At 35.5% G+C, this 21,226-nt stretch overlaps 1 protein-coding gene across 11 annotated transcripts in view; it reads right to left on the bottom strand.

Annotated features, from left to right (window-relative positions):
- Window positions 1-21,226, bottom strand: part of STAU2 (staufen double-stranded RNA binding protein 2) — a 305,943-nt gene that overhangs the window by 164,576 nt on the left and 120,141 nt on the right. For all 11 annotated transcript variants that reach the window (XM_032421648.1, XM_032421649.1, XM_032421652.1 and 8 more), the window contains 3 exons: window positions 18,967-19,179; window positions 9,362-9,499; window positions 1,553-1,684 (listed from right to left, as the gene is read on the bottom strand). In XM_032421648.1, the coding sequence (XP_032277539.1) occupies window positions 1,553-1,684; window positions 9,362-9,499; window positions 18,967-19,179 (483 nt within the window). The remainder of the gene's footprint in view (window positions 1-1,552; window positions 1,685-9,361; window positions 9,500-18,966; window positions 19,180-21,226) is intronic.

A 21,226-nucleotide genomic window follows, 5' to 3' on the forward strand; every position in this document is an offset into this window, starting at 1 on the left:
TCCGTAATGTGGGTGGGCCTAATCAGTTGAAGACCTACCTAGAAGAAAAGGCTGACCTCCCCTGAAGCAAGAGGGAACTCAGCAGAAAGCTTCTGGACTCACACCTAACTCCTGATTCTCCAGCCTGCTGGCTTCTCCCTCAGCCAAGCCTCTACAACTGCATAGGCCGGTTCCTTAAAATAAGTCTCTGTGAGTGATGTATGAAATGTGTATATATACATACACACATACAGATACATACACACACACACATACACATCCTGCTGGACTGTTTCTCTGGAGAACCCTGAACAATAATACAGTGGGTATACAAAAAAATGTTTTTCGTATTAATAAAATCAATGCTTTTTGTTCTATTTTCACTTAACATACAAATACATGTCTATGAGGAGATTTATTTTGACGTATTTTTATAAATCACTCACCAGTTTTAAGTCAATATAAATGTGTTAAGTTAAAACAACATATACACAATATAAGAACTACAGAATCTTGAACACATGTTAGGTTTCATGTTACAAGTACTTTTAAAAGAAGAAAAAGCATTGACTAGCCAGGTTATAAAAACAGAATTGAAATCTCTAGCGATACCACACAGACAAATAATTCTTAATCACTAAAAATAATTGCCTAGATATTCACAGCTGTCTTAAAAAGAAAATGTTTTTTAACAGATGATTTTGTTTTTACTACAAATTTCAGAAATGTGTTCCTGCAGAAACTGAAAACATCTCTAAAACACAATCCTTATGTGAGAAAACGGCATGGGAAAAAAAGGCATACTGTTTTTGATAGAAATAATTATTAAGCCTGTTTTATGAATTTTCATTTATTAAATTGTTTAATAAAAATAATTTCTATATGTGCATAGATAAAATGATAATACAAAATAGAATTAAACTAGTTCCTGCTAAGTTATCTGCCAAGTGCTGAATTTGAGGTTCTCTGCTTCTCTTGCAACAGAGGTAGGTGTTAATGATGTCATTAACTGCTGCAGAAGAAATAGGGGACCATGAACATAAGTCTTGGCAGAAAATAAACACCCTCTGAGTTTACCTTTAAATTTAAAGTAAATAGAAAAATTAGTTTATAGAGCGCCTGTCCAATATAGTTCCTGCCCTAAAGGGATAACTCAGGATCTTTATTTCCAGTGTTTTCAGCTGTATTCCAGAAATAAAGGCTAACAAACTCTGTTCTTTAAAAAACACAAATTAAAACTGTGGCCAAATGGCAAAAACCACAAGTCAATAAACTAAAAATTGTTCAATTGGTATTATATAAAATATATACAATGATACAACTTTTTAGTATATGCCAACCGTAAGATTATGATTAATATTTCATCTTGGCCCTATAAACAGATGTTATTTTGTACCTGGAGAATCTATCTTTAAAGATACAGAATACTGCCCTGGGGTGGGGGAGGAACATTGACTTCTACTTTAACAGTAGTTAAGACATTACTTAGAGTCAAAAACCCTGGAATAGGATTTGTTCATCACTCTGATATTCTGACAGGATAGGCATATGTATATGTAAATTGAGCTCTCACCTTGTCAAGTTGATCTTGAAGACTAGTGGATGCTTTATAACCAAGCTGTAACAGCATTGCTTCTGCAGCGTTTTTTTTGGCTATCTTTTTGTTAGGTCCTGTTCCAGTAGCAACTTCATTGCCTACTTTGACCTGGTAAGATTAAAGTAAGAACGTGATGATAATTGCTTTGGTAAACAGGAACTCTTTAACACCATAAAACAATGTGTTATGCTCTCTAGCATGCAAAAATATAAAGTTTCATCCATAATGAAAACAGCAACTAAGATACTATTCCAGGGGCGCCTGGGTGGCTTCAGTTGTTAAGTGTCTGCCTTCGCCTCAGGTCATGATCCCAGGGTCCTGGGATTGAGCCCCACATCGGGCTCCCTGCTCGGCGGGAAGCCTGCTTCTCCCTCTCCCACTCCCCCCCACCCCCGCTTGTGTTCCCTCTCTCGCTGTGTCTCTCTCTGTCAAATAAATAAATAAAATCTTAAAAAAAAAAAGATACTATTCCATTTACATAATGTTATATATACAAGTGAAAATATACGTAGAGAAAAATATGACAATATGGTCCTCAAAATGACAATGGGGGTTTATCTCAGGGTGACAGAATCTTCTATGATTTTTACTTCCTTACATATTTCTATGTTATTTGATTTTTTAAACAATATTATTTATATAAGCAGAAAAATAAAATTCACATTGTAACAGAGTATATGTTGGTTATGACTACATTTAGTATTATTTATATAATAAACTAAAAGACTGAAAAAAGGAAAAAATTTAAAAATAAATAAAATTTTTTTAAAGATTCTATTTATTTTAGAGAGAGAGTGCAAGCATGAGTGGGGGGGTTGGGCAGAGACAGAAGCAGACTTCCTGCTGAGCAGGGAGCCTGCCATGGGGCTCCATTCCAGGACCTGGGACCATGATCTGAGCCAAAGGCAGACACTTAACTGACTGAGCTACCCAAGCATCCCCAGATAAATTTTTTTTTTTTAATTTTAAAAAGAAAGCAGAAAGTATAGCATTACAAGGAGAAATAAAAAATACATAACTACAGTGGGATTTGTTTTTTATGAATTGGTCTCAATAAATGATCAAAGCAGCAAACAAGAAAATAATCGGAACTTTATAAATTAAACAATGTAGTCTGAATAATCTACAGGCAAAGAAGAAACCCCAATAAAATTAGAAAATATTTTAAGTGAGTAATAACAGAAATATATCAAAATTTAAAGGATGCAGCTAAAGGAGGGTGGAGAAGAAAATATACAGCCATAAAAACTTAAGAGAATGGCAGGAATGTAATGAGTTAAACATCCAGCTCAAGAAGTTATTAGAGCAAAATGAATCCAAAGAAAATAGAATAAAGACAAGGGCAGAAATTAAGGAAACAGAAAACAAAATACAATAGAAAATTTCAAAAAGCCAGAAGTTGGTTCCCTGAAAAGACTAATAAAATGATAAATCAAAGGTTAAGACTGATCAAGGAAAAGTAAGAGAAGACACAAATAAGAATGAAAATGGGAGATTACTATAGCTTCTGTAGAATTAAAAAATAATAAGGGATAGGGGCGTCTGGGTGGCTCAGTTGGTTAAGCATCTGCCTTTGGCTCAGGTTCCTATCACAGGGTCCTGGGGTTGAGTACGACATGCGGCTCCCTTCTCAGCGGGGAGCCTACTTCTCCCTCCCCTGATCCCCCTGCTTGTGCTCTCTCTCTCTCTGTCAAATAAATAAAATCTTTAAAAAATAATAAGGGATGTTGAGTATTTTAGCTAAAAATTTTTGAGTATTTAAATAAAGTGGAAAAATTCCTCAATAATATAAGTTACCAAAACTGGCACAGAATAAACTCCGAACTATACAGCTCTATTAACTACTAAAAAGAAAATTAGAACAATAATTAAAACCTTTTCCACAAAGAAAACTCCAGAGAGCTTCTCCAGCAAGTTCCACATAATATTTAAGGAAGAATCATGCTAACCTTACAAAAATTCATCTAAGAATAGAAAAAGAGAAATCAGCCCCCAATTATTCAGTGAGGTATCACTTTTATTCCAAAATCCAACAAGAACAGTATAAGAAAGAAAATTTACAGACCAATTTCATTCATGAATATAACTGCTAAAGTTTAAACTGTATAACAGTAAACCGAACAAAGCAATATATAAAAAGAAAAATCATGACAAAGTTAGGTTTATCCCAGAAATGCAAGACTGATCTAACATTTGAAACTCAAAATCAATCAACAGAATCTGCTATATTATTAGGTTGAGGGGACAAAACATAGAGTCATCCTAATAAATGGAGCAACAGCATTTGATAAAACTCAACATCCATTCATAATAAAAACTTAGTAAACTACAAGAAAAAAGGGAACTTCCTTAGTATGATAAAGGGCATTTTGCAAAAAACCTACAGCAAACCTCAACAAATGTTATACTTAATGCTGAAATTTTGAAATTAGAAACAAGACAAGGATGCCCTCTATTTTCACTAGTACTTAACATTTTGCTACAAATCCTAGACAGAGCAATAAGGCAAGAAAAAATATGGTATAGAGTTAGAAGTATAAAAACAAACTGTCATTATCTGGAGATACAATATTTATATAGGAAATCCAAGAATACCTACAGATAAATTATAAGAATTTATAAGAGTGTTAAGTTTTCTATGTAAACAGTAGTATACAAAAGCCAACTGCATTTTTATATCCTATCAACAATCAAGTAGGAAATTAGTAAAAGATACCATTTATACTACGTCTACGGCCATCCCATCCTAAACGCGGGGATCTGGTCTGATCTTGGAAGCTAAGATATCATTTATACTAAATGAAAATCAAATACCTATGATGTTAAGAACTTTATATAGAAAATAATAAGCACTGAGAAAAATTAAGATAGACCTAATAGAAATAATGAAATAAAGTTTTTTAAAAATTTAAAAATAGAGATAATGTACTGAAAATCAATATGATACCAGTTCTCTTCAAATTGACTTATAAATTCAATGAATTCCCATCAAAATCCCACACGTTTTTATAATACTTCACAAGCTGATTCCAAAATTTACATGGAAGTACAAAGTGCTAAGACCACCCAAGATCCTTTTGAGGAAGAATTTGGCTGCATTAAAGTTAATTACTTCTGTTTCTCAAAAGAGCATCACTAAAATTGGAGGAAAAAAAATAAGTCACAACACAAGAAAAGATATTTGAAATGCCATGTAACTGAAAAAGACTCACATTCCAGAATATATAGTGAATGCCTATATGTTATTTTTTTAAAGCCAGTACAAAAAAAATCAAGAGAACTGAACAGGCCAACTATATATGAAAATTTGGAATGTTTTACCAGATGTCACTGTGCTTTGTTTAGAAAAAAATTGGCTTCAATAGCTTCATGCTGCTTTAATAAAATTTCACAATTACAATATACTGTGTACTAGCAATGAATTAGTATGTGGTACTACTAAATTCAGCTTTCAGAGATAAAGCTTTGATACTTCTACCCATCGTTTTCTTTTTTGGCTTTTGGGTGAAAGCATAACTGGCTACTTCATGTGCCTCAGAACATATCAGACTTATGCACTGTTTGCCATTCATTCTTATATCAGTATTTAGGCTTTATTTGTGTTAGCATTTCTATCACTACTTTTAAGCTTCAGTGAATGAAGTACTTCTAAACACAGTGGTTAGAAAAAAAAAACTTAAATATAAACAATGTGCAAATTATATGACAAATAAATTATGCTCTTTTATTTTTATTTATTTTTTTTAAAGATTATTTATTTATTTGACACAGAGAGAGAGAGAGAGAGAGAGCACAAGCAAGAGGAGCGGCAGGCAGAGGGAGAGGGAGAAGCAGGCTCTCTGCTGAACAGCCTGATGTGGGGCTCGATCCTAGGACCCTGGGATCACGACCTGAGCCGAAGGCAGCTGCTTAACCGACTGAGCCACCCAGGCGCCCCTAAATTATGCTCTTTTAATAGTTCTTGTAGCATATGAAACACTGAAAATGTATTCATTATGGAATTTCTGTAACAACTATCACAAATGTTGTATTTCAAGCCTGTACAATGTCTTTGAAACATTTCACTGCTTTTTCTTCTGAAAACTAGAAACCATCACACTATGATAAATCAGCAGTAGTCTATGGACCTCACTCAGAAGCCCTGATCAAGTACTGTCCAGTCGATCCCTGGAGCTGAGTGGACACACACTACCTCCCATATCTGTGCTGGCCTGTCCTGACCTGAACACAGCAGGCCCTAGGTATAATGTGTTTGAGTCCCTGGCTAGAGCCAGGCCTCTGCTACCTGTTATTTTTTCCAATGTTTGATTTGTTCCCCAGCTTCACCAGCCCCTGTGTTGTTGCTGGAATGCTTGCTAGCTAACAGATTAGGCCATCTACGTCAGAAGCTTCCTCTACTGCTCTGCAGGTCAAAAGACTTGCCAAAGTAAATGGAAGCAAGACCCCTGAGCAGCAAAAAATGTTTCATCTGTTTTTACATGCTATATACACCTCACTCACTCTCATTCAATTCTTTTACTGCTTCATCTCTAAATCGCATTTATCTACCCAGGCCTGATACTCTTTGACTCCAGTCTCCTGCTCTTGGGTAAGGCTGTTGCCATCTCAAGAGCATTCACGTTGGATCTGTATCTGCAGCTTTCCGTTTGACCTATTCTGACACCTTCAAGACTTGACTGCTAGAACAGGGGCTTCCAGATTCATTTTTGCCACTCACCCATCCCTTGCCTCTCACAAGTTTTTATGGTGGCATGATTCAATAGTTTGCGGGTAGTTATCCCAGACTTATTTGTTAGTATTGGAAAAGACGACTGTGCTGAAGCACTTTGATTCCCTGCTAACAAACACAGTGGGCACTCAAAACAAATCACATCATTATAAAGGCAATTATGTATGTAAATAAACTTCATAAGTCATCTTCCTAGAAAACTCAAAAAATTTTTAACTATTACAAATAATATTTTTACATTAAAATGTTTATTTGTCTGCAAAGAAGTTCAATTATTTTGCTATACAATAACTTTAAGACTGCCATATTTTTATCTTTAAACAAATCACTTAAGTGAGTCAAGTCCTCAGAAAAGCTAAAAAAAAAGTTCTAAACTAGCATACACCAAAGACTTAATTCATTATCTTTCAATGAGTAATAAATAAAACTGATGAAAATTGCTTTATATATTTTTTAAAAACCTGACGATTTTAATCACTGGTAGAAAAATTAATAGAATGTGCTATACACAATATGTATATGTGATACACACTTAATTTAGTTGTCATTATTTCCTCTTTAAAAAATTAAAATATACCCCTTTCTAAAAACAAATAAAAAGCTTTAAGAAATATGCTCTCAAAATAAATACCCAAATAATCTCATCAGAGATTTTTGTCTGGTAATCAATACAAGTAACTGCATCCACTTTATAATATACAAACTTACCGTTATTTTTCTTGGTGATAGATAAATATGAGCATATTACCTCTAGATATTTTTACTTCCACATTCAATTGTAACAAATGATAACATTGCTTAAGTAGCTTATACAAAAGCCTTTACTTTGATAAACTTGCTGCAATACTATAATGAATCCACTGGGAATTCCAGAAGGGGGAAAAGCAATATGAATTCAGTGTGAAAACATTTAAAAGCACAGCCAAATGTTCCCATTTGACTAGAATGTTTATGAATACCCATAAAATGGAAGCTGGCCTAAGATATTCTAAATTCCTTTTTATACTCCACAGGAAAAAAAAAAAACTTTAATAAAGTCAAAATTTTTATTCCTAATACAGGTCTAAATTTAGGTGATTTTTCCCTCCTCAAGTTTTGGAGTTCAAAAGATACTTCCTAGAATTCTTCCTAGAATTCTACTAAGCATGTAAAAGGAAAAATGGTAAAGTATTTTATGAAGTGAAAATACTAGAATAAGACTGTTCTGGGTCTAATGACATGTAGATAGTAATGTGCTTACTAGCCATAGAGGTATCCCCCCCCTTTTTGGATATCGAGGTTCCCAACCACGGTTTATCTGTGACTGCATCGTAAGTTTACATCTCCAACAAAGCCAAACATACTAGCTCTCAATCAGGCAGATAGGGAGCAAATATACACCAAAGGTTTCTTTTTTTTTTTTTTTTTTTAAAGATTTTATTTATTTCTTTGACAGAGAGAGACACAGCGAGAGAGGGAACACAAGCAGGGGGAGTGGGAGAGGGAGAAGCAGGCTTCCCGCCGAGCAGGAAGCCCGATGTGGGGCTCGATCCCAGGACCCCGGGACCATGACCTGAGCCGAAGGCAGACGCTCAACGACTGAGCCACCCAGGCGCCCCACCAAAGGTTTCTTAAGGTACTACTATTTACATGTACTATATTGGGTACTGTGAGATAAAGAAATGCGGAAATTATAAATTGGGAAAGAAGGTAAAATTTAGAAATGCATGAAAAGGGGGTACCTGCGTGGCTCAGTCAGTTAAGTGACTGACTCTTGGTTTTGGCGCAGGTCATGATCTCAGGGTCGTGAGACTGAGCCCTGCATCAGGCTTCGCACTCAGCACTGAGTCTGCTTGGGATTCTTTCCCTCTTCCTCTCCCTCCCTCTCGGCCCCTCCCCTGGCTTGTGTGCGCAGGCTCTCTCCCCCTCTCTCAAATAAATAAATAAAATCTTAAAAAAAAAAGATATGAAAAGTTAATCAATATGAAATACTATGTGCTACTGCCAAAATGTCCACCACATGGTCAGCACTTAATAAATAAATCTGTGGATTTTAACTGGATTACATTAAAGGTGAGACCCACGGGTCTGACTGGGAAAAGTTTCTTTGACAAGCCAATTATAATAAAAAGCTTTGGGACAATAAGGAGAATTTAAAGATGGACTGGGTATTAGATGATTCTAATGAATATGAATCATGCCTAATGTAAGAACATAAAGGAAAACTTCCATATTTTTTAGTGATATACACTAAGTAGGTAGGCTGAAATGGTATGTGGCTAGATATTAGCTCTGAAATACTTAAGAAAAGAAGGGAGGGGAGGAGGAAAGAAAAACTGACAGCTGAAGCAAGTGTGGCAAAAATCTTAATTGTTGTGTTTGGATGGTGGGCATATTCCTCATATGTCATTGCTATTCCATTATATTATTGTTTAATAGTATACTATTAAGTATACCCACCTTTGGAGATGTTTAAATTTACATAATAAGAATTAAAGGTTTCTTCAATACTGGGGCTTGAGTTGGCAAATGAAGATAAATAGGCAGAATTTTAAAAGGCGGCATTTTAGGCATTGTGCCTCAATCTGAAACCTCGAAACCTCTAGATGCCTAAATCTCTCAGCAATTCTGAGTCCCTCAGTCCTCACCATAGTTAGGCAGGAAATCAGCTTTCTTTTCCTAATTTTCCTGATAACCCAAAAGCTCATGCTCTTGGCCCTATTCCATCTCTGACATCTATCTTCTAAATGATGTCTCTAATTCCATCTGTATCCTATTTCCCAGTAGTTAACGGCCTCTGGCTGCAAACTGTAACATAAGTTAGAGATAGGCATTCTAAACTATAAACTCTGTGGTGAATAACGTGTGTGAACTCACAGTCCCTTCAAAAACCCAGACCGTCTAACATGTCCTTGACACCTGAATGTTTCAACCAAGTTGGTAGGTGGGCCTGGAAGGAATGAAACTTATTAGTTCCTAGTTTGCCTTTCCCCCATTTTCCCTCTATTACACCCTGTGGGTTTCTAATTTTTTTTCAGTGTTTAAAAATTTTTTTTCTAATAAAATGCTAGAAATACCTGCATCACAAATTCCCGACGTCGAGGCATTCCTCTTTCTGAAAGCAGAACATAATCTGGCTCTTTTTCCTTTTTGGCCTGTTGAATTTGAGCCAGGCGGCTAATGGGGTTCATTCCTTGACCATACTCTGGTCCAGCCTAAAAGATAATTTAAGAAAAAATTTCAAAACATGCTTGTAAAACTTGTTACTGGATCCTTAGAGAAACAGTGGATCTCCCCTCATCCTCTGCACCCCAAAACCATAACTGGAGAAGATAATGTGACTGGATAGTCAAATTTAAGATTTATAAAGGTAAATCATAGAATAGATCTGAAACTAAGGCTTCTATGGGATTTAGGGCTCAAATGTATTATTGATAAGTTGGGTTAAGTCTACTTTTAAACTCTTCAATATATTAGAGTTGCTTCACAACTTCTGTTCATCAAAAAACACCAAAAAGAGGGGCACCTGGGTGGCTCAGTTGGTTGAACAACTGACTTAGGCTCAGGTCATAGTCTCAGGGTCCTGGGATCGAGCCCTTCATGGGGCTCCCCGCTCAGCAGGGAGTCTGCTTGTCCCTCTCCCTCTGCCCCTCCCAGTGCTCATGTTATCTCTCTTCCCCCCCACTCAAATAAATGAATAAAATCTTAAACACACACACACACACACACACCAAAAAGGATGTAAGAAGATAAGCCATGAACTAGGAAAAGATATCTGCAATACTTATAACTAAAAACTGATATATCCAGTATCCAAAATATACATATTTTTAAATTTTTATTTATTTATTTTTGAGAGGGAGAGAGTGCATGAGCAGGGGGAGGGGCATAGGGAGAAGCAGACTCCCTGCTGAGCAGGGAGCCCGATGCGGGACTCGATCCCAAGACCCTGGGATCATGACCTGAGCTGAAGGCAGATGCTTAACCAACTGAGCCACCCAGGTGCCCCAAAATATATTTTTTAAAACTCCTAAAAAGTATTAAGACAATATAAGTTAAAAATGGGCAAAATAGATGAATAGATATTTAACAGAAGAAAAAATATGAAAAGATAATCTCATTAAGACTCAGAAAATACATATTAAAACCATAGTGAGATATTATTTCATACCCAACCACTTAGCAAAAATTAAGAAGTCTGACAGCCCTGATTGGTGAGGATGGAGAGTAACAAAAACTTATACACTGCTGGGGCGCCTGGCTGGCTCAATCAGGTGAGCATGCAATTCTTGATCTTGGGGCTGTGATTTCAAACCCCACATTGGGTGGAGAGATTACTAAAAAATAAATTAAAAAAAAAAAAAACAACCCTTACACACTGATAGTAATATAAATTGGAAAACAATATGACAAAGCCAAAAACCAGTAGCCTACTCACAGGCATGTTTATACCTCTCGAAAACTGTTGCCCATATGCACTAGCTCACATGTACAAGAATATCCATAGCTGCATTATTTGAAATAACAACAAAAAAACTGGAAATAACCTAAACAGTCACCAGTAAAAGAACAAATAAATTATGGCATGTTTATATAGTAGAGTGGCATATAACAATGAAAATGAATTAAGGGGTGGCTCAGTTGGTTAAGCATCTGCCTTCAGCTCAGGTCATGATCCCAGAGTCCTGGGATCAAGCCCTGCATCGGGCTCCTTGCTCAGTGGGGAGCCTGCTTCTCCCTCTGCCTGCCTGCCACTCCCCCTGCCTGTGCTTTCTCTCTTTCTCCCTCTCTCTCTAATAAATAAATAAAATCTTTAAAAGGAAAAGAAAATGAATTAAGGATAGTTAAATGCCTCAAAATGAGTGAATTTCAAAAAAAACTTTAAGAAAAGCAAGCACAGAAGAACATGGGATGATATAATTTATGTAAAGCCCACTAAAACCACAAAACACTGTTGAAATTAAGTGAGATCTCAATAAATGGACACACATATATGTTCATGGATCAGAAGACTCAATATTCTTAAAATGTTAATTCTCTTCAAACTGATCTATCAAATTCATTGCAATCCCAATCAAAATCCCACTAGGCTTTTTCTTGTAATAATCAATAAGCTAATGCTAAGATTCATGTAGAAATGCAAAGGACAGATAACCAAACAACTTTGAAAAAAAGAACAAAACTGGAGGACTCAGACTACCTGGTTTCAAGATTTATTATAAAGCTATGGTAATCAAGACTGTGTGTGTAGCACTGGCACAAAGAGATTAATGAAACACAGCAACATCCAGAAACACACCCATACATACATGGTCAAATGATTTTTGACAAAGGTGCAAAAAAGGGTAGTCTTTTCAACCACTGGTACTGGAACAACTGAATATTCATATGCAAAAAAAGGAAAACCTAAAAACTTCATACCTTACACCATTACAAAAAATAACTCAAATGGTTAACAGACCTAAATGTAATATCTGTAACTATAAAATTTCCAGAAGAAAACATAGGTGAAATTTTTGTGCCTTGGTTAGGTGACAATTGCTTAGGTACAACCCTAAAATCATACTCCATAAAAATAATAAATTGGACCTTTTCAAAATTAGTAATTTCTGTTCTTTGAAAAGGACAAGTCATAGGCTTGGTGAAAATATTTGCAAATCACATATCTGATAAAGAACTTGTAGGGACGCCTGGGTGGCTCAGTCGTTAAGCGACTGCCTTTGGCACAAGTCATGATCCCAGGGTCCTGGGATCGAGCTCTCTATCTCTGTATCAGGCTCTCTGCTCAGTGGGGAGCCTGCTTTTCCCTCTCCCACTCCCCCTGCTTGTGTTCTCTCTCTCGCTGTCAGAGTCTCTCTGTCAAATAAATAAATAAAATCTTTAAAAAAAAAAAAAGAACTTGTATGGGGAGGGGAGTGAACGAGGTAAAGGGGATTAAGAGATAGAAACTTCCAGTTATAAAATAAGTAAGTCATAGGGACGTAACGTACAGCATAGGGAATGCAGTCAATGACAACTATGTATGGTGACAGATGGTAACTAGACTTAATGGGGATTTCATAATGTATAAAAGTATTGAAACACTATGATGTATACCTGAAACTAAGAGGATATTGCATGTCATTTATGCTTCAATTAAAAAAAAGGATTCTCATTGAAAAAAATAACGTGTATCCTAAGTATATGAAGACCTCTTAAAATTCAATAATAAATTTATTATTATTTGAATTTTATTATTTTTATTATTTAAATTGCTTAATTTTTTAAATGGGCAAAAGATCTGAAGAGCACTTCATCAGGCTTCATGTGCTACCAAACACATATAAATGCTCAATATCATTAGTTACTGGAGAAACGTGAATTAAAACCACAACGGGGTATCAATACACATGTATTTGTACAACTGAAATTTAAGACTATACTATGTATGAGAAAGGATGTGTAGCAACTAGAATTCTCACACATGGCTGATGAGAATGTAAAACAGTACATTCTTTTAAAAAACAACTGGCCATCTCTTAAAATGTTGAATGTATACCTAGTAAATGACCAAGTCATTCACTCCCAAGCATTTACCACTCCCCCCCCAAAAAAGGAAAGCTTATGCCAATAAGACTTATACACAAATGTTCATAGCAGCTTTATTTATAGCCCAAAATGAGAAACATCCAAAATATCCACCAAAGGATGAATGGATAAACAAAGGGTGGTGTAATTATACAACAAAATACTACTTGGCATTAAAACAGAACCAATAACTGATAAATGCAACAACATGAGTGAATGTCAAAATGATTTATGCTAAGTGAAAGAAGCCAGCGAAAAAAAGAGTAGTTTCTTGGGAATGGAGGATGGGGGCGGATTACAAAGGGGCACGAGGAACCTTTTGGGAGCAATGGATAGGTTCATTACCTTGATTATGGTCATGGTTTCACAGGTGTACACATAAATCAAAACATACCAAATCACAAGCTTTAAATATGTACGCTTCATTATATGTCAATTATACCTCCACAAAGCTGTTTAAAAAGCTAACGAACGAAATGCCATTTTTTCAGAAAAACAAACATATAGTAAAATTATAAGGTAAGGAATTGTTAGATATGAAACTAATGACTGTGATTCACTACATGAGGTGGTATCTGGACGTGACAGGAGAGGCATACACACAGCTTCAATGTCACTGAGAGATGTTCTCTATCCAAGCCGGGCAGGAGGTCTTACTGTTACTTAATATGCTTTTTAACATAAATACAAATACTATATAAACCATTTAGAAGACACTCTATTTTTAACATTATATGGGTAATGTTTATGAGGAAAGCTTTTTAAATCTTTTTAAAAAACTTATATATGGCTGTTTTAGTGCCTTCTAAAAGGTTTAAAAACAAAAAACCTTTGCAAATCTCTGTGCATATGAACTTTCTTCATATATTATCCCTAGAAGTAAAGCTTTTGTATTTATCAAATGGTCAGAACCTTATTTCCAGCTGTGAAAATTTCTTCTAAAACAGATATTAGACACAAGGGTTATCACTATGTTACAGATGACAGATGTTACACTAAACTTATGTATAGAGTGAGCTCCTCCTGAGAACTGCTGGCTCTCAACCATATCTAGTTGGTGCTGCAGTTCGGATCCTGCAGGATCTTTTAAATTTAGGATTTTGGACTCTATCCAAGGAGCAATGGGAAATCACTAAAAGATTTCAAGCAGAGGCATGACATGATCTGACTGATGTCTCTAAAAGATAACATTTTTTAAAAGATCAGTTAATGTCAAAAGTATTATAGGAAGGCCAATTAAAAATCTGCTATAACAGTTCAGGCAAGAGATGATTTTGAGTTGAACCAAAAGGGTGGCAGAGAGATGGAAATAAATGAACTAACTTAAAAAATACTTAAGTGATAGATTCAATAGGACTTGATGATTGGTTGGATATAATGGCTAAGAGAGAAGTTAAAAATGACTCCCAGGTTTTTGTTTCAGCAGTGGGATGGTGATGCCAGGCACTGTGGTAAGGAATACTGGGGGCGCCTGGGTGGCTCAGTCGTTAAGTGTCTGCCTTCAGCTCAGGTCATGATCCCAGAGTCCTGGGATCAAGCCCCACATTGGGCTCCCCGCTCGGCGGGAAGCCTGCTTCTCCCTCTCCCACTCCCCCTGCTTGTGTTCCCGCTCTCGTTCTGTCAAATAAATAAATAAAATTTAAAAAAAAAAAAAAAAGGAATGCTGGAAGAGGAGGAGGTTATGATGAGTTTTGATGTGCCTGTGAAATTACAAAGTGAAGATGTCCAATAAGCAGTGTAGAGCACAGAAGAGCATTTGGGAATCATCTACATAAATACTGAACTGAAGCCCTAAAAGTATGAAGAGCAGCCTAGGGGAGAGTAAGAGAAGAAAAAGACTGAAAACTTTAGTACTGTAATAGGTGGAACAAGAGGAGAGATAAGGAAAATGTTAACTTTTAATAAAATAATGCTTTCTACCTCTACTTACATACCAAAAAAATGAAAACTAAAGGAAGTAAAGTACTGATGAGAAAAGACTAATATAGACAATTAGTTACAAGTCTAAGATTGGAATATCAATGAAAAGGTGAAGGGAAGCTTTTGAGTCTAGGGCTAGAAGTATGCCTAGTTCATGAAGATATTCAAATAAAAATGTACTTCCAATGTACTCTATTCTTGTTTAATTTGCCTCTTTATAAAAATGTTCTTAAGTTCCACGGGGAACCTGGGTGGCTCAGTCAGTTAAGCGTCTGACTCTTGATTTTGGCTCAGGTCATGATCTCAGGGTCGTGAGACTGAACCCCGCATCCAGCTCCACATTGGGCATGGAGCCTGCTTAAGATCCTCTTTCCTCTCCCTCTGCCCGTACTTCCCTCTTTAAAAAAAAGTTCTTAAGTTCTAAAACACTTGTTGATACGGATTCCAATGACAAAAAAACAGATGCCAAAATCCAATTAGGTAATAATGGAGTCTGAGAACATTAAGAATGGCTGGTTTCTTCCCTTGATTGAAATTAACTACTAGCATCCTTGACAATTAAGTTATTCCTTGGATATCAAGTCTTATGTTATCTTTCCCAAACTAGTATAGAAGGTCTTTTAACAGTTGTGTCCAGAAAACTTTATCTCCAACATCGGAAATACATTCTCTGAAGTCTCATCTTATAGAAGAGAACTACATTAAAAAACAAAATATAAACCCAGAAACATCACTAGGGCAGTCTTACATTTTAACAAGGTAACTCTATAGAGTTAATCTTAAAATCCAAAAGGAGTTCACAATCAACCAGTTTCAAATGGACACTGGAATCAGACATGACTGGACCTAGAACCTGTTACATGATCTTGGGTAAGTTTCTTAAACATCAAGGATCCCATTTGTAAAACAGGGTAACAGCTACATCACAGCATGATTATGAAAATTAAAATAATGTGATGTTTCATTCTAAATAAAGTCAAGGTAAATCATCAACAGTTTATGCTCTGCTTCTACTGCATAATAAAGAACTGTAGAGCCTAGATGTATAAGACCTATAAGAAAGGATAAAAATTCTGAAAAACCAAGATATTATTTCAACCTACCCATTTATTGGCCCACCATACTTAAAAATTACCTAGATTCCAACTCATTGTATGCATGCTGCTTTCTCAAAATAACCCTACATTTCAGAAGATGTCTATAGGCTTTACTTTAACATAAGACAGACACGGTACAAATAATTCCAAGTGTGATGTATGTGAGGAAAAATGCAAGGGGCTAACCTAATCTGGGAGTGGGGGAGAACAAAGAAGGCTTCCCTAAAGAAGTCAAGTTCAAGCTGAGATATGAATGGTGGATAGGAAGAAAGTTCTGGAATAACATGCTTATATACTAGAAGTAGCAGCAAATAATTTTGAGAATTCAAAATGTTTATCCCCACTCTGGGGAATAACATTTAAACAATAATCTTGCTTTTAATGGCTAAAGTTAAAAGCAACAAGGTTATGTTTATATCCTACCATAAAAATGTATAGATCTTTTCTAGCCTAATGGCTCATTATTTGTAACTTACTAAGATTCGATTTAGTTTAATAAATTAGATGGAAATTACTGTGACCAGTTTTGTGCTGCCACTCTGATGCAGAGCACTGTTCTTCCATCATGGAAAAGCTATAGATTTTATATATAAAAATATTTAAGACAAACAAAAAAAACAAAACAGACTCACTAATACAGAGAACAAACTGGTGTTTGGCAAAGGGGAGCGGGATGGGTGAAACAGGTGAATGGGATTAAGAGCTAAAAACTTCCAGTTACAAAATAAGTAAGTTAAAGGAATGAAAAGTATAGCATAGAAAATACAGTCAATAGTACTGTAATAACAAACAGTGACAGATGGTGACTACGTACTCAGTAATGTGTAGAACTGCTGAGTCAGTACATTGTACAACTGACACTAATATTTCATTGTATTTCTACTATACCTCAATAATAAAAAATTCTTAAAAAAATACTTAAGAAAACAGACCATGGATATATTCACATACATATAAGATGTGAACAGAGTGAGACACAAAATAACAATAGTTAATCTTTATTGAGCACTTATAATTTGTATTGTTGATAAATACTTAATAATAACTACTAACACATTCTGTGTATATTTCAGTTAACACATAACAATCCCTATGAAGCAAGTTCAATTATTATTCCTACTTTCATATGCAAAGAAATAAAAGATTAGAAAAGTTAGGTAACTTGCTCAGGTCACAGGGGATTCAGACTCAAAACTGAATCCAAACATTATGTTCTTAAAGCCATATTCTACTCCCTAACCATGTGGTTAGAGCATATGAATGAAAGCCAGCCCTCAGAATCAATAGGACTCATGATAAGTGGATCTATTTGACATTTATTTTTAGTCTACCTTATATACAATATAGAATGCTATTTCAGGGAACTCATAACCTACACGTTCTCAGTGAGATAATGATAGTATTCATTAAGAACACGTGTATGGGGTGCCTGGGTGGCTCAGTCAGTTAAGCTTCTGCCTTCAGCTCAGGTCATGATCCCAGTGTCCTGGGATCGAGCCTCGCATCACATTGGGCTCCTCGCTCAGTCGGGAGCCTGCTTCTCCCTCTCCCTCTGCCTGCCACTCCCCCTGCTTGTGCTCTCTCTCTCTCTCTCTGTCAAATAAATAAATAAAATCTTTATAAAAAAAAAAGAAGAAGAACACATGTTTATATAGTTATTTATGTAAATATGTATGCATGTATTTTTAAATAAAACCAAGGTGCAAAAGGCAGAAAATCTATAAAAATACTGTAGTTTTACCATTGTATAATCTAAACAAAAGAGGTTCATCAGAGATAAAACGTACAGTTGACCCCTGAACAATGCTGCAGGGAGGGGGAGGGGGGAGCACAATACCCCACTCAGTCAAAAATCCATGTATAACTTTTTTGTTTTTTTTTGTTTTGATTCCCCCAAAACTTAACTACCAATAGCCTATGGTTGATCAGAAGCCTTACCAATAACCTAAAACAGTGAATTAACACATATTCTGTATGTTGTATGTATTATGTACTATATTCTTACACTAAAGTAGAAGAAAAATGTTACTAAGAAAATCACAAGAAAAAAAGAAAATCATAAGAAAAATACATTTACCATATTGTATTTACAGAAAAAATCTGCATATAAATGGACTCATGCAGTTTAAACCCATGCTGTTCAAGGGTTAACCGAGCTTCAGTTTTGTAATCCTTGATTTGTAGAGCAGAACCAGAAGTCTGCTAACTAAGAGACACTGACTTGGCAACTGACATGCTGGCAACTGAAGGCTTTCTCTGTTAGCGAAACTCTAGCTCATGCAAGTCATACATACTGAGCACTCATAGGCAGTGTCCTTACTCAGGGCTGAATCATCTCACCCATTTTTTGGTGGTGGTTGTTGTTAGCGTAAACAAAAAAAAATCTGCTCTAGTGAAAGAAAAGAGTTACAACATCTTGAAAAAGTGTGTGCTCTGTTTTCTTCTTTGGCAAGGTATACATGCTTGAAAGAACAGAAACAAAATACTACCACTTACCTCACAGGGCTGCTATGAGGATTAAATGTGATAAAGCACATGAAGTGCTGGGACACACAGTGCTTTATATGTATGAGCCGCTGCTATCACCCGCATTGGTATTAGTCATATGAGTATTACTCTGTAACCTACCACCATTTCATGATATCCCAAGAAGGTACTCTATCGCAGCCTAGTGTGCAGAAAGAACACGGCACTGGAAATCAGAGTAGTTCAAGTTGCTCCACAGCCCAGGTGAATAAAAGCGAGCAAATTCTTTGAACATGTTTCATAAAACCTTACTTGTAAGAAGAGGTGACATCATCTACCTTACACAGTCCTGATGACAATGACACTAAAGGGGATCATGAATGAGAAAGTATCTTTTAAACCATAGGAAACTATAAATATGGAAGGTTTGATTATCTGATGAACAAATGCAGGTGTCCAGTGTCTAAAAGCAAAACAGAACTGTTGCTAACTTACAGTCCAGGGCCAACCGTGACTCTGGGGCAGCATATAACGCATAGGTGTAGGTGCCTGCCCCATGGAAAAACTTTTATCTACAGTCACTATAATATTTATATAGCAAAACTGACCAGTGTTCACAAGCACACACTTACCTTTACTATTGTTTTAGGGCGTTTTTTAAAAAATAATTTTGGCTTTTCAACCACAGGAAGAGGCGGAAGTTTCTTAAGCTCCTGTAGGACAGTGGTGGCAGCACGCTTCTTGGAGAGCTTTTTGCTATTTCCCTCTCCTTCCGCAGAGAACTCTCCCACTGACACCCGAGTAACAAAGCTTTTCATATGTGGTGGTCCACTTTCTTTAATAACCTATTAAATATAAGTAAAATATTTAACATAGGCACTTACGAAATGTTCTCATCCCATGAGTCTTTTTTAAATGTTCACGTCATAATCAAAATTGAAATTATAAAGAATTATGCCAAAATTATAGATTTCTTTAATAAAGTTATATAGATATTATACAGGGACATTCATTTATGATACTTATGATGCTTAATGAACTGAAGTCAAAAGAACAAAAAACCAAATAAATACATTCAATTCATAGTCAAAATTTGTGTTTTACTAGCTTAAAATAGGCAATTCTAATTATGGTGACCCAGTTTCTTATGGAACTGAAAATTAAGAATATAAAACATACCATATTGGATTAGGTGCAGAGACCATCCATAACAATAATTTGTATATAAATGTGTACATCTCTAATTTCTTCTCTGTAATAAGTTACTGAAGTACAAGACTACTTCTTCCCGGGGTTCTCTAGCCCATAAAGCATCCTTCATGTGGAAGCCTCTCAAAAATAACTTATGGGTGAAAATAACCTATTTTTGATGGAGGCCTCAAAGGCTGTTTTATAGAAAGGAATGTTTACTTTCTGCGACATGATCTTAAATAGGTAAGTAGACATACCATAAAAAATACCTATCTTTCTAAAGTAATGGATTATGAATCTGTCAGCCATGAATGTTCCTAAACCCTGTATTAATGTGTTCTTCAAACTATGCCAGCTTTTGGAGGAAAGATGCCTTCCAAAACCCAAATGCTCACAACTTCAGTCGCCTTCAAAATTCTGACCTATAAAAGATACTCTATTTAGTTAAATGGTTTACTGTTAACTTTATATTAAAATTCTGTCTTCTAATATTAATACCAATTAGGAAAAGAAAAGGAAAACAACAAAGTATCTCAATAATTCAACATTATTGGGGATAAGAAACTTACGATGAGCATACTTTCTATGTAATTTAAGTTTACTAATTGAAACACCAAAACTGTTTAACTACTTTGATGGATATCCTCTTCAATTAAAAAGAAGAAGTATGTACTTAACTGACTTAACAGAGAATACTAAATATCTGACCTTTTATTGCTCACATTAGATCATCATTATGAAAACCAAATATTCTATACTATGATATATTGATGCTTCCAAGGACTTCTAAGACTTATAAAATTGTTCCTATTCATTGTAGCCTTTAAAAGGCCCATGTTCCAATATTTTTTTTAGTACATGCAATTACTTTAGATAGCTTTTCTGTATTTCCCCTATCATTTCTTGCTGGGACCATCAGGCCCTCAAGTACTTTGCATCCCTGCCTTCCTCATTTTGCTGCTTTTAATCTGCCATAGGGTGAGAGATCAGATAACCCAACTGAGAATTGTGTCTAAGGAGATACGTCCTTGGTTGAGGTCGGTTGATCTTGACAGTAAATAAAATGCGGGAGCTTTCTAGTTGGTGAACATCCATAATTTGAAGGATACTCCATAACTGTTTCAGCTTATTTCCTGGGTTTTGCCTATTTTCCAGATATCTGAGTTACAAAATTAGTGATCTCTTAATGAAGGAGGTATTATAATAATTTAAAATTTTTCCCTTTTAAATTTCACATTTTATAAACATTTTGTGACATGTTTATCTGGTTGCAGAGAGCTGCTTAATTACTTCTCAGTGATTTATTAGTAAAAGTTAAATTTAAACCTATTTTGATTCCACAAATTTAGAAGAATTTAGTAGTAATATATACACATCACTTTTAACTTGAATACTTTGAATTTAATCCCATTAAAAACACCAAACCTTACTACAAATTATCTTATACTCACAAAATGTTATGATCGAAATGAAAACATCATATATACAAATTATTTAATACAGAAAAGCCGAAGAAATCAGCAGAAATCCATGACACTACAGTAAGTTCTATTTCCCCAGGGCCTGTATGAGTTCATGATGGAGAATCTGAACATAAGGAAGCACACTAACTCTTTCAGGATACTAGTACACTGGTTCATTAATTTGTTTGTTTATTTTAAATAGTGAGGAGCAGGGGAAGAGAAAGGGAAGATCACTACT

The sequence above is a fragment of the Phoca vitulina genome, unplaced genomic scaffold (assembly GCF_004348235.1).
Source record: "Phoca vitulina isolate PV1807 unplaced genomic scaffold, GSC_HSeal_1.0 scaffold25, whole genome shotgun sequence".
NCBI classification, from domain to species: domain Eukaryota; kingdom Metazoa; phylum Chordata; class Mammalia; order Carnivora; family Phocidae; genus Phoca; species Phoca vitulina.